Raw genomic sequence first — 14,631 nt, 5'->3', positions numbered from 1 at the left:
TTGCACTATCTGTGCTTTTTATGCCAAACTGCTTAAAATAATTAAAGAAAGGAAAATTTTATATTAACAATTCAAAAATTGTCGTTAGTTAATCATACCGTTTTAATGACATTATCTTCCTGCATTGAACTGGGAAACTTTACTTAATAATCGTTCGAATGTATGCATCGTCAGATTAATGACTGGCGCATAGGCAATGTACAGTTGTCGCCGCATTTTTAATAATACATGCTCGAAAAAGTGTAATGCCACCAGAACGTCAATGGCCAAGGATAAAAGTGTTCTTTGTGTATCATACGGAGTCAAATCTTCAATCAACCGACTGCACAAGCTTCGTGTGAGTCGAAAGCTTTTCATGAGTTCCTCTTCTCTGAAAGAAAATGGGTTATTGTTATCACGAATGCTACAAACTTAATTTCTTCTAATTCTTGTTTCATTATTTTTGTCCTCATGGAGCGCTAAAAAAGGTAGCATATACAATTCTTGCATTTTATTTTACTGGAATTTGAATTCGTAACCAGCTGGAAATAGCAAATGCGGTTTATTAATACGGTAGCTTTTATTTTCAATAGCAGAATGCCAGTTATTGGTAATTAAGAAATTATTGATAAATAGTAATATAAATATATTGGAATTATCAAGTGCGGTACATAAATATACAAAGTTGTATTTCACGTTCATAGTGCTTCAAATGTAATAGATAAAGTAATATTTTATTGACCTTGAATAAGCAGAGTGGGCGTTTCCGCTTGTCTTTGCCAACAATAAAAAATACTTCAAATAAAACACCGAATTTTAATTGTATAGGGTGGGCAATTTTCTTTTTGAATCGGCTATAAACAAAAAACTAATCAATATTTTTTAAAACTTTTTTTTTATTTTGAAGATTGAACATTGTCATTTATGAATGAAAAATAATATCGTCAATTGACTGCCACGACTGGCTTTACAGTAGGCCATTCGATCAACCCAATTTTTAAGCACATTTTCGACTGTTTGGGCTCCAATTTCATGAATGTTAAAGCATCAATCGTCTCTGCATGATTCGCATAGCATTTGTCCTTAACCGCTCCCCACAAAAAGTAGTCCAACGGGCTTAAATCACAGCTCCGAGGCGGCCAATTGATATCGGAGTTTCGGCTGATTATTCGGTTCTCAAAAACGGTAGCCAAAAGTTCGAGGGTAACTTTGGCAGTGTGTCAAATTGCACAGTCCTGTTGAAATCAAATGTCGTCCATGTCATCCTCTTCAATTTTTGGAAACAAAAACTCGTTGAGCATATCACGGTAACGCTCGCCATTTACTGTAACCGCGGAAGAAGAAGAAGACTCACCACTTTGGAAATAGGTTTTCAATATTTCTCAATTTTGTTCAAGCGTATAGCGTCCCATTTCGTAAGTGTCAAACCTTTAAGTAAATTATGAAAACATTTGACATGTCATTTGTGTTACCATTCTCAAAAAAAAGGTGGTTCAAAATGGCCCAACCTGTATTTATATTCCTAGCGTAGTGGCCCTGCGCATGTATGTATCATACTTAATGTATTGCATCATACACAGTTCAGTGTGCGTCATACAAGTTAACGCTGCTGGGTTAACACTGCCTAAAGCCAAAGTACCCACAATATCCAAATCAACTGTCCATATAACACCAAGAAACTGGAAGCCTCCCTTGAAGACCAGGAAACACGCGCAAGGTAAACTAAGCTGCCAACGCACTTTCACTTCCCGTGGGAAAGCTTTTCGATGCATTCACATGCAGTTGCAACGTGACAGAGGCTGCCGCGTAGTTACTTTTTAGTCAATAACACAATGGCTTATGCTGAAAAACAAAAACTTTGATTTTTTTATAAATAACGCTTGTAAAAAGTTAACTGGTGCTCAACGTGCCAGTCGCATCCGCAATCCAGTTCGAGTAAAGGGCCCTAAGTAGTGCCTCGCGTACTTTGAGAAAAGTGTGAAGCGATTCGATCAGGAGGTCCTCAAGAAACACTAAAGGACGTGACCGGCGAGAACCAGTAGCCAGCAGCAAAAAGAGCCATCCAATATGCCGTTGGACTTTAATGTAAGAAAATATAATATAAATAGAATTAATTTTTTTTTTTAGTATAAGTCTGAAGAAGAGTGTATACACATATTTGGGTAAATATTTTATTGTTTAGTTTTTGAACAAACTTTTTAATTTCGAGTGATTATAACAAAGAGTTTGTACAGCAATATAATAATAGGCGATATAATACCTATAACACAACTCTGCGATTCAATGGACCCTCCAGAGATTGTTAAATTCACAATTATCATAATCATCCACTGCTGCCTCGCACAAAATAAATTAATTGTACAGCCTTTAAAACAATATAAAAAGTTGTGATTCGTTATCGGGTTAATATTATATAATATATAACTTAGCTCGGCGATTCACTTCCGAAAGGGGGACCCTTCAGAGAATATTGAATTAAAACAAAACAAAAATAAATAATAATAACTTCTTTTAGAAATTACACAAAATAACGTCATCAGGCCTTCGCTCCTAGCTAATGCTGGAGTAGCTCCGTCAGGAGTAAATCTTGCAGCACTTAACCTCAGTGCTCCCGAACCTGTGAATTCCGCCACAGAATTCAGGGAAATAATCAGAAGTCTCGTGACTGGGATTATACGAAATGACTCATCAATTTTGCATAGGGGCATCTTACAGCAGATAATGTCCGAGCAGACTATAGATGAACGTTACAGGAACAACATTTCAGAAATGGACAAAGTACTAGACGTTGCCCGCTCTCCAAGGGAATTTAACGGAAATTCTACTGAATTTAATAGTTGGAAAAAAAGTATAGAGCGGATATTAAAAATATACGAACCTAGCGTAGACACTTTGGTAATTTGAACGTCATTTGGAATAAAATTGCTGACAGTACCCGAAGCATTATATTTGTATACAAAATTAGAAAATCAGTACACGCCAATAATCAGTATAACATGCCGAAAGGAGCACACCTACAGCCAACTCCATTCACCCTGGAAAAATCAAGAAGAGCCCGTAATTTTCCCAAGAAAGTTCCAATTCACAAGCCATCCTTTCTATTCAAACCTTGACCACATATCCCAACCAATTCCTTCTATGGCACAATTTCCCCAACAATTTCAAAGCCAACATATAATATTTTATACCAACCACATGTATACCGGCAACCTCAACATCAACAGATCCAGTACTACAATATACAAAATCCACACATAACAACCCACACATAAATATCCACACATAACAACCCACCGTCAAGGCCAACACAGCCGAAACCGCCAGTACCCATGGAAGTGGATCTATCACAACAAAAAAGGAACCTAAACTACATGAATAGGCCGAGTACAATAACTTCACATTGAAACGATCGTCACCCATACATTCACTTCAGTATAACAAAAACTTTCCTAACAAAAGGATTTCAAAGGATTCATCATACTTCCCAAATACTCAATCCCACCACAATTGAAACAATATAATTACAATACTGACGCAGAAGATCAGAATCAATCATGGCAGGACTAATATAATTCCTACGAAGAACAGGACCAACAATATTACCAGGATGACGTCAACGAGTACGTACACGTTAATTTTGTAAACCAACTTCTTCGTCACTTATTTACTTCGAATGCAAAACTAGCTCCGGTAGAATTCTAAAATTCCTTATTGACACCGGTTCAAATAAAAATAATATTCAGCCATCCTTAGTCGCAAACGACCAAACGACAGCGTGTTTTTTGCAAACTCTATAGATGGAAAAATAAGTATACGAGTATAACATCACACCGAACTTAATCTTTTTGGCTTTAAGAACAAGAAATTAAAGTTCTCTATCCTACCAACACTAAAATCTTTCCATGCAATCATAGCCAACGACAGTTTAAAGCAATTTAAAGCTGTTATCTACACCTTAAATGACTACATGCTCATAGAAAATAAAATCAAAGTCCCCATCTATCAACAAATATCCAAATTGTTAAATAATATAGAAATAAAAACAGCGCATATGAATTTAGAACAAAAAATCATTATTGAAAAGTTAGTGCAGTGTTCGTCAAACCTGACAAAAAACTTACGTATAGAAGAATCGTTGGCGAAATCCCTACAACTAACGACTCTACAGCTTATACCAAATACTAGGTGGTTAACACTAGAACAGGTTAACATGAAAAACAAATTGGACTCGAATTTTTGGGATTCATAGTAACTGGAATAGGAATTAGAGCAAACCCATCAAAGATAGAGGCAATAAAAAAGTACCTCTAGGGAAAACTTTTAAGGACCTTAGATCATTATTGGGAATTTCGGGCAAAACCGCTTTTTCTCATTTTAAGAGGGGAGGAAGGACGACTAAGAAAACGATTATCAGCAAAAACAGCAATTACGCTGAACAGCGACGCAATAGTTGATGCTGCAATACCCCAACTTCAATAAAGAATTTCACTTGACTAACGACGCCTCTAATTACGCTATCCTGGAAGAGTATAACTACGAATTGAAATACCAACCCGGCAAGACCAACGTCGTGGCAGGCATACCATTTCGGACTTCACAAAACTCGTAAATAAACTCTTTGACTGCAACACGGTAAAACGCATTCAAGAATTAACTCTTCTTTTCAACAGGTGAAACAACCTCTACTCATAGAAATGCCACTGAAAATAACAGCTGTTACAAAAGTATATTTTCCACAGATCAACGCAAAAATCACATCAATCGCAAAACAATGCAAAATATGCCACGAAAATAAATACGAAAGGCATCCAACTATCCCAATCCTGAAAGCTATCGAATTATCCAGAACACATTTTAAATGTAATAGTATGATTCATAATGATTCTGTGCTGTTCTTTCAATCAGTAACACTCCATAGTTTTTACAATTAAAATTTTTCAAACTCTTCCAAAAGTGGTTCTTATTTTTACAGTGGAACAATCACATTTTTGGAATGATTTACGTCTGATTTAAATATGTATCTATTGATTGAATCATTTTACAGCTCTTATACCTATAAAGCATGTCTTATAAAGTTAAAAAATATGTTTGCCGTTGCAGAATCCACAAGGTGATAAGGAAATCATCTGTCGCCTGTGCACTAAATCAGTGTATAAAATGGAAGAGATGAGGGCTGAAAAGAGCATTTATCACAAAAATTGCTTCCGCTGCCAAGAATGTAATAAACAATTGAAGTAAGTTGAAAATCCTTTTTTTCCTTGGCATATGTACGCGCTATACGCAGCAAGCTACGTAAAAGATTGGGAAAATAATACATAATATTTTTCATTTAGGGTGGACAACTATCGAAGTCATGAGGGCATTCTGTACTGTATTGTGCATTTCAAGCTGTTATTCAATCCGATATGTGTAGAAGATTCTATTCCAGAGATGCCACGTAAACCGGAATTGATTGTCAGGGAAAATCAGCCGATTGAGTTGCCCCCCGATGTTGTAAGAGGTACTACTTTACTTGCATGTATTCGTATGTATATGGACTCCAAACTTTTCTCTAATGGTGCCTCACTAAAACCTCACACTTTGATGACAACGTAGCGTATACTTGATGTTTTTCATCGTATTTAAAAATATTTCGCGATATATGTACATATACTCATAATACTCGTATACCCGTTTGTTTACTTCATTTACTACATACAATCTGTCATTTAAAAATAACATTCAGTATAACTTCTAGGTACAATTTAAAGAATGGCACTGAGTAAGAGTTCCCAGTGGAATTCATTACATAATTCTAAACATTGTTTAACAAAAAACATGATAAAATATAAATTTTATAAAGATATAAATTATAATTTATTGGACAACAACTTTGCTCCACATAGATTAAGAAAAATGCATGCCGTTTAATTCAATATAAAGTTGTAAAGTGTAAAATGAATAAAATTAGATATTATGTTTTTTGTTAAACAATGTTTAGAATCACCGCGTTACACACATTCTGTCCTATGAACCAAATATACTTTTTCGGAAAGGGGATAAAAAATAAAAATACACGTGTATCGGCGATTTTCATGTACACGTCACAATTTTTTTTTTTTTGTATTTTATAACTTTAATCGAGCAATTCTTGTATGCATATCTGTATAGCCACACGATCTCAGGATTAGCTTAACGGATTTGAATGAAATTGGGCACACAGATAGGGTATCACATTTCTAGACTTTTCACCTAGGCGTTGCCACTGACAATGTTTCACAGGGTTGCCACCTGTTCGAAATTAAAAAAATTGCATGAGATATGCCGATGTGGGTATCAAAAGAAAGTTTTTTCACTCCGCATTATAATAGAGATATAAAACCCCGAATTTATTTATTAATTTTATTATATTAAAATTAAAAATTGTTACATAAAAAAATTGTAATGCTTTTAAAGAAGTTCACTGGGTGTTGGTACAAATTCCGATGCTTCTGGTTCCCCGCATCTCACATTCGATGCAAGAAATGTTGATGGCATTGTTGGTGCTACTGTTGGTTCTCCATCCCTTAATTCGGGAGCATCATCAAAAATCGCCATTGCAGCCGCTATACGTTCTTCTGGTGAGTACAGAACCGCTGGAATAACCGATTCTACATTAGCGTAGCGAATTTTGTTGCGGCGAAAGTATTGGTACCCTTTAGTTTGAGTAAAAGTTACGCAAAAGTAGCACAGTTCACTACAGTGCTCCGTACGTGGTAGCCAAATTGTTGGTACAGAGTACTTTATTGTTGACCTTCCATCAGTAAACTTGCATAAATTTCTATAGCAAAAGTCGCACACGACTTCCGGAGTATACCACAAGTAAGGAACATAAGCAGTCTTGAATATTTTCTGAAACGAATTAACCACTGTTTTCGTAATATTTTTAAAATTTTTACTTGGTGCGAATAAGCCACAAACGTAACAAATGTTATTTCGAGTCGGGCACTGCATTTTTCGTAAGATGAAATATACAGAAAGACGTTTTCACCCAACAGAACTTAAAACAATTGTCCAAGTATATGTCTCCTAGTAGCGCAACTGTCAGATGATCGGAGCTTCCGGAACTGGAACAAACACACAAACGGCACAGAGTGTGTTGTATGAAACAATAAATTAAAGGGTAATAAGTTGTTTAAAAATTTGGAGTCCCTTCAAGTTATGCCGAAAATTTAGAAAAAAAAATTTTTTTTAGAAAAAAAAAATCCAAGAAAATCTGAGAATTGATAAAATTTTTTTTTTTAATTTTACATAATAAAAACATTTCCACGAGTCTGCCTGCAGAAATTCAGCGCGATTGGATCACGGAAAAAGGGTTAAAAATTGATCCAAAGTTTTTCACACAGGCGGACTACGAGCTCTATATTTTATACATAAAAAAAAAATTCTGACGTGTACATGAAAATCGGCGATACACGTGTATTTTTATTTTTTCTCCCCTTTCCGAAAAAGTATATTTGGTTCATAGGACAGAAAAAAAAAAAAATCGTTTTTGTAACGCAGTGTTATTAATTGGCAAGGCAATTGCTGTATATCTGACTAATATTGCAGATTTCTTTATCTATTGTTGAGACTTTCAGGTCACTGTGTAAAACCTCGTTGCATACAAACCAAGGCGCATTGGCACTCGTACGTAGTACCTTATACTGAAATCTCTGCAGAATTTCCAAGTTCGATTTTGAAGCTGAACCCCATATTTAAGCTCGGTTGGTCCAAATAGGTTTGAGTATAGCTTGGTATATAAGCACTTGATTGTCTTTTTTTTGTCGATTTTTGCCCAAGTAACCAATAAAATTAGCTAGTTTTAGTCCGAGTTGCTTCCGCTTTAAAAATATGTGAGAACGCCATGTGAGACGCCTGTATGGCAGAATTCCTAAGTATTTAGCATTATCTCTTTGGGGAATTTGCGTATTGTTCAAATTTACAGGAGCGCAGGATCCGTTACGAAGGCTATTTGCATGGACTTGCTTTCGTTTGCTTTTATACGCAATTTTTTCAACCAGGCGCAGACATTATCGGAGCTTCCTTGTAGCTTAAACGAAGCTGCTGAGGCATGATTACTCTTAGCCATTACAACAATATCATCTGCATATGTTGCTATGTATTTATTCGTCGATAAGGGGAGATCGGCTGTAAACAGGGTGTATAATATAGGCCCTAAGACGCTTCCCTGTGGTACATCTGCTTTTATTGGGTGGAGGTCAGTGACTTCCTCGTTTACTTTGGCAAGAAAATGTCTGTTCTGGAGATATGATATAATATTGATATTAATATTAATATTAAATATGTAGTAACTATGTGGCATGCTCGCCTTCATGCCAGACCTTATCAGAAGCCTGCGTGATATCTAGGAAAACTGCAGATACAGGATAAAGCTTTTTCAGCAACAATTTTTCGAAGAGTTTTGAAATTACAGGCAGTCGACTTATCGGCCTATACGAAGAGAGCATGTTCAGAGGTTTCCCTGACTTGGGTATGAGAGTAATCTGCGCAACTCTCCATTGAATGGGAAAGTATTCTTTCTTTATCTTCGTATTAAATATAAAAGTGATGAACTTGTAGCCACATGTGTGTAATTCTTTTAACACTTTATTTGTTATTATTGTTAATGCAACACTATGGATGCAGTCTATGTCAGAATTAGTTTTTGGTGGAACATTACGCGGCAGTGAGTCCTCAACTAACTTTTTGAAGTGTGTCCACTTTGTATGCTTGTAGTGTAATCTAAGCGAAGTTTCTTTTTGTAAAATTGAGCGTGTAAAGATAAAAGCAATGGTGAGTGGGCATGTATTTATCGTAGCCTAGTTTTTGGAGACACCCTTGCTTATGCAGAAGTCGATAACATCTGGTGTCTCATTTGGATTACTAGGCCAGCGTCCGATGGTTTTTTAAGGGTACCAATTAAGGTACCAATTAAGGTACTACCGAAACGGCAGTCATTCGAACTTGCCCGACAATTGCCTGCAGCTGCGAAAACACATCCTTTTACTCATAGCCAACCCCAGGTATTTGACTAGCCTCTCATACCTGATGTTAAGCCCATTCAAATGGACAATCGGTGGACGACTAGGCGACAATCTGCCCTTAAGCAGCATTGTCACGGTTTTTTCCATCGATATGTCGACCCCCATATCTACCCCCCAATTGTGGGTAAATGTTAGGAGATTCCTACCTACTCGTTCAATACGTGAACGGCCCTTCATCAAAATGAGAAGGTCGTCCGCATACGCACAGCATTTACTGAGTGGTTCTAACTGCCGAAGCAGGGAGTCCATCATGAGGTTCCAAATGAATGGACAACAAATAGACACCTGCGGACAGCCTCGAGCCACTGCGATCTCCACACTTCCGCCCACATCTACTGTGGATGCTTTTCTTTTCGCAAAGTAAGTCCGCCAAAGTGTAATTTCCAGACAGCCAAGCTCCTCTAGCCGTTGTAACACACGGTCCCAGCGCAAGTAGTCAAAAGCCCCCTTGCAGTCAATAAACATGCCAAGCACATGTTTATTGACATTCTCCTTAACTACACTCTGAACATAAACCTACGCATCTTAAACACTACGCTCTTTCCTAAATCCAGACTTTTTATCCGACCTAACACCAAGTCGCTCAACCATGACCCTTTCCAGCATTTTTCCAAGTACTGGAAGGAGGCTGATACCGCGATAAGATCGAGGATCGCTCCTGATCCACTCGCGTGGAAAATATCCCTCACATATGTATTTATCATAAATGTCCTCCAAATATTCCGGAATGAGCTTCCACACGTATTGGCACATCTCTCCGTTCAAACCATCAAAACCCGAAAACCTTTTAGTCCTGACCAGGCCAAATGCAGTGGAGGAACAGGCACCTCTTGTGTAGGAGGAACCAGAACCTCGGCCCTGGGAAAGAACTCACCTAACAGGACATTGGAACACTCCCTCCACGTCGATAACACAGTATCACCTACTAGCCATCTCCTTTCGACGATCCCGACAGATCGTGAAGACCTGTGCCCAAGGGTCATCCCTATTTTCCCCAACAAACCTTCTCCACTACTCCAAACCTCATTCCTACACTAAGTGAACACTTGAGCTGTGACAAATTCTCCGAATTGGTCCGTCTGGAACGTTGAAACAACCGAATTCCTCACTCGTCCACCACTTCACACCCGTCATTCTCACAACCCTAGCTTTTCTAAACATCATATCATTCACTCCCCAGACACATTCAGATAGACGAGCAATTCGCTCGTCAACCCTCAATTCCTCAAATAGATTAAGCGGTATACCAGATACCGCTTCCCTAACAGTCTGTCTATATCGGTTCCAGTCGGTACATGAGGTACGCCATCGCCTCAATGGACTCACACATTCCGAATGAGGGGTATGAGGAGTAACCATAATTTGTATTAAATTATGATCGCTAATTCCCCAACCCCCCCATAGCACTCTATCTACATTCAAATCTGCTCGCTGCTGCCTCATTCATGAGCGTCACGTCAATGTCACTTACACCTCTAGGCCCATCAAACGTATACCATTCACTCGGTTCATTCACGACGTGGAGACTATTTGCAACGACCCATTCGCTCAACTTCACCCCGATCGTGGCTCTGATATCCAGTAGTATGCCTGAATACCTTGCTGAACCACATCGGGGAGGTAGCATTCGTATCAAGACACAATATGACAGGAATGCTACTCTCACGTACTAGAACCGCATCGATGTATCTCAAGCATGGCTCTAGAGGATCGCTAAACTTGCAGTACAAGCTAGCGACATACATTCTGCCGAATTCCTCCTCAACACAACACATACTCCCCACTGTGATGACTCAACTACTACGCAAGAGTAGCTTGGCTCACACACAGCTACTGCGGCATTGACTCCAAGGTCAGACCCTGAAGCCCCCAGGAAAACCTCTCACAACCAATTGGTGGAGTATGGTTTCTGGAGCAAGGCAATGCCGCAGCCCGCCTCCAAAATACACGCCCCCAACTCACACATCACGGCATAACCCCCTGACGGTTCAGTTGATATAGTTCAACCATCAATGCTTGGCGAGCGCACGGGCCAAAATGCATAGTACATATATCGGGTAGACAGTGGACATTATTAGATATCCGGATGGCTTGCCCTTAAATGCGGGGCATTGCCCCAGCCTGCACTCCTGTGGCAGGCATCCCTCTTCGCCCTGCATTCTGCCACACGATGGTCAAAGACCATGCATTGGAAGCAGCCGGGCGTCAGGTGGTCCGGCCGTACCCGGAAGGAGAACCGCTTGACGTAGCAACGCACTGCTTCGAGGAGGGCGGACATTAGCATGCCCGTACCTTCAAGGACAACATGAAATACCCCATCAGGACTAACCTTCCAAGGACGGCTGACCATCCTGACGTCCTTCTCTAGACACCCAGGGCTGAACTCCTTCAGGTTCAGACTGAAGAGCTCCCCCATGAAATTATCGGGGGAGATCTCCGTATGAATCCCCTGGACCACAACCCTAGCTCCCAAATTCCACCGCACGTTCACATCGAGCACCAACTCGGAAAACTTGGCATTCTTTGCCAAGATACCCCTCTCGACAACAAATGGGGCGCGAATAATCGCACATCCACCCTTCAACGGGCGCATCTCGAGCACCCTCACACTCATAGAATTGCCCGCTTCCATCACCACCTTCTTTATTACGTCCTTGGATGTAGTGGGGGTCTTACCCCTCACGCAACCGACCAGGTCTCGACTGGCTTGCGCGCCGGCGATGCAGGCAACACGGACGCAGGCGCCTGAAACGGAATTCTTAAAAATGCCTCCCGGCTGGACCCAATTTAGCCCCTGTGTTCCGCCCTTTCTTACTACTTTCAGAAGCGCCCTCGCTTCCGCTTACCCCCGACTAACCTCCAGGTAACTTAGGAGTAACCTTCGCAGCAAGTCCCTTTACCGGGACCGCGGTCTTCTTACGACTTCGGGGAGAAGACTTCAACACGGGCTCCTCCTCCCCCGATGACCATCTCCCTATGGCTGACGACGGCATCGCGCTACCGAGCGGGAGGGAGTATTCGCCCTCTTCTTTACCACCGACCCTCCACCTAATTTGACGAATCCGAAGCATAAAGGTTTCCCGAGCAAAGGAAAAATTTACTCGCTTTATGAGCGACGGCACAAGCAACAGAGCAGGGATGAGCCCCGCAAAGGCACGCACACAGCATTCGCACCCAACGGCGAGCCAAAGCAAGCGCGGGGACGTAGCCCACACCGCAGCCAAAGGCCTGGCAAAAAGCCACCACCAATGCTCTGCCAGACGGAACAAAGTTCCCCGAACAAGGACGGATCAACCAATGTGGAGCTAGCGCTAGGCTCGACCGTAGGCAAAAGCCGCACTCTGTGGTCAAGCACCTGTACAAGGTATTCAACCTTGACGCAGCACTGTGCCTACGCACAAGAACTCGCGCTTTTTCAACCGCTGCTAAGGACAGTAGTATAACGGCAGAAATCATCCACGCCAAAATGTAACGGCACGCGCACAGAAAACGACGCCGAAAAATAACGGCACGAACGCAAAAGTGTTTTAACAGCTCCAAGTAGCGGCACTCTCTTGAGAGTCCAATACTACACACACGGAATTTCACCGACGCTAAAGAAATGTCGGCACTCGCACACGCTGTACAATAATATGTAGAGCCACGCTAAATATGTAGCGTCACTCACACAACGGTTTGACGCACCGGTAAAAATTACACGAATATAAACGCAAAAGGAAATTGGCAAAAAGCTCGCAGCGCACAGCACTCCACACGTCCGTTCAACTCAGCAGTCACACTGAGAATCAGATTACTAGGCCAGCAAGAACCCCTTAAAAATATGATATAAACTAATTGCTTGTATCGATTTGAAGAGTTCACGCCCTTAAGGTGTTATAAGACGTCAGCCCCATTGAATATGCTTCGCATTATAGTTGCCGCCTGCTACGAATCTTGGTCCTAGCGGTTTTAAGCAATATTCATACTCCTCGCGTTCAACGGAAGGGTTTTGTGGACAATATACAAATGCTATTATTAATGAGCCCTTGCTATCTGTGACTTTTATAGCAGTTGATTGCAAATTGTTATATATTATACTATACACGGAGGGGGCTACGCTCAAGAAGACGACCTGTGTATTGGTGGACAACAGAAATCGCAGAGCTCAAAACAACCTGCTTCCGTAATAGAAGAAGGTGCACCAGAGCCAGACGAAATAGAGAAGCAGAGATTGATTTCAGACAAGCTTACCGCCATCTCCACAGCCCCACATCTAGACAGTGATGCAATCAGCAAAATAGTGGACATACTGTTCCCCAGACACTCTATTCTTTCCGGGGACCGAGTCCCCCAAAGTGACGAGATGCTCCCACCCTTCACTGAGGAAGAGCTTAAAACCGCGGTAAGAAGCCTCACATGAAACAAAGCTCCAGGCCCAGACGGTATCCCAGCTGAAGATCTCAAACATGTGGCTGAAAGCCGACCAGAAGTCATGCTTCAGGTTTGCAATGCATGCATTGCTCAAAGCATCCCAAAGTTGTGAAAAATACGGAAACTGACGCTGATCAGTAAGTGTAAGGGCTATCCAGCCCAACCGTCAGCCTGGCGTCTGCTTTTCATTCTGAATAGTGGCGGGAAATGGCTGGAGAAACTCATACAGCGCAGGCTTGCAGAGTTTGTTGAGAGTACAGGAGGATTGTCAACAAGGCAGCATGGTTTCCGACGCGCAATAGAGGACGCGCAGCGCTCAACGTAGACGCCTCTACCCGAACCGCATCACCGTCCTGGCAACGCTTGATGTACGAAACGCCTTTAACGGCCTACGATCGAAAGAAAATATTAAGGCACTACGAGAAAGGTTTCGAATACCTGTATACCTGCTAAGGAATCTCCAGAGCTACCTGAGTGAGCATGAACTGCTGTACGACACACCAGATTGTCAACAAAAGCAGTAACGTCTGGCACAGCTTAAAGATCTATTCTCGGGCCTGATCTTTGGAATATGAGCTACAACGAGATATTGAGCGTAGAAATGCCAGAAGACACATATCTAGTGGGATACGCGGACGATATAGCGGCGGCCATCTTAGCTCGGGACACTGAAGACGCTAGAAGGAAGCTGAACCAAGTTATGGTAAGGATGCAAATATGGCTTGAGAACCATGGTCTAGAACTCCCAAACATAAGACCGAAGTCATCCTTATGATACGAGGTCTCATGCCACTCGAGGTCAGCATGCAAATAGGCGACACCTCGTTAGTGACAAAAAAAGTAGTGAAATACCTAGGTATTCAACTTAACTGCAGGTTTATTTTCTGGATCCAGATACGGCAGGCGGCTACCAAAGCAGCAAAGGTCACGGGAATGCTAAGTAGATTAATGGCAAACATCGGTGGACCAACACAGAGCAAATGAAAGCTAGTTATGGCGGCTACAAGCCCAATTATCCTGTACGGCAACGAAGTATGAGGAATTGTGCTAAACTGAAACGCCAAGCGCAAAGCACTGGAGGCTATTCAACGAACAGTGGCACTCAAAGTTGCCTCAGCCTACCGCAGTCTTTGTAATCAGCGAGCAGATACCCTTGGACCTCATGGTCCGGGAACGAATAGATGCGTGGGACTCCAAG

The 14,631-nt window shown here is 41.2% G+C and overlaps 1 protein-coding gene across 1 annotated transcript in view; it reads left to right on the top strand.

The window, feature by feature from the left end:
- LOC129251455 (uncharacterized) overlaps positions 1-14,631 on the top strand; it is a 254,651-nt gene that overhangs the window by 164,658 nt on the left and 75,362 nt on the right. Inside the window, exons 5-6 of the mRNA XM_054890805.1 lie at positions 5,080-5,213; positions 5,313-5,479. Coding sequence (XP_054746780.1) covers positions 5,080-5,213; positions 5,313-5,479 — 301 coding nt within the window. The remainder of the gene's footprint in view (positions 1-5,079; positions 5,214-5,312; positions 5,480-14,631) is intronic.

This window comes from Anastrepha obliqua, unplaced genomic scaffold (genome assembly GCF_027943255.1).
Source record: "Anastrepha obliqua isolate idAnaObli1 unplaced genomic scaffold, idAnaObli1_1.0 ptg000020l, whole genome shotgun sequence".
NCBI classification, from domain to species: domain Eukaryota; kingdom Metazoa; phylum Arthropoda; class Insecta; order Diptera; family Tephritidae; genus Anastrepha; species Anastrepha obliqua.
This window is presented reverse-complemented; position numbering and strand designations above follow the sequence as displayed.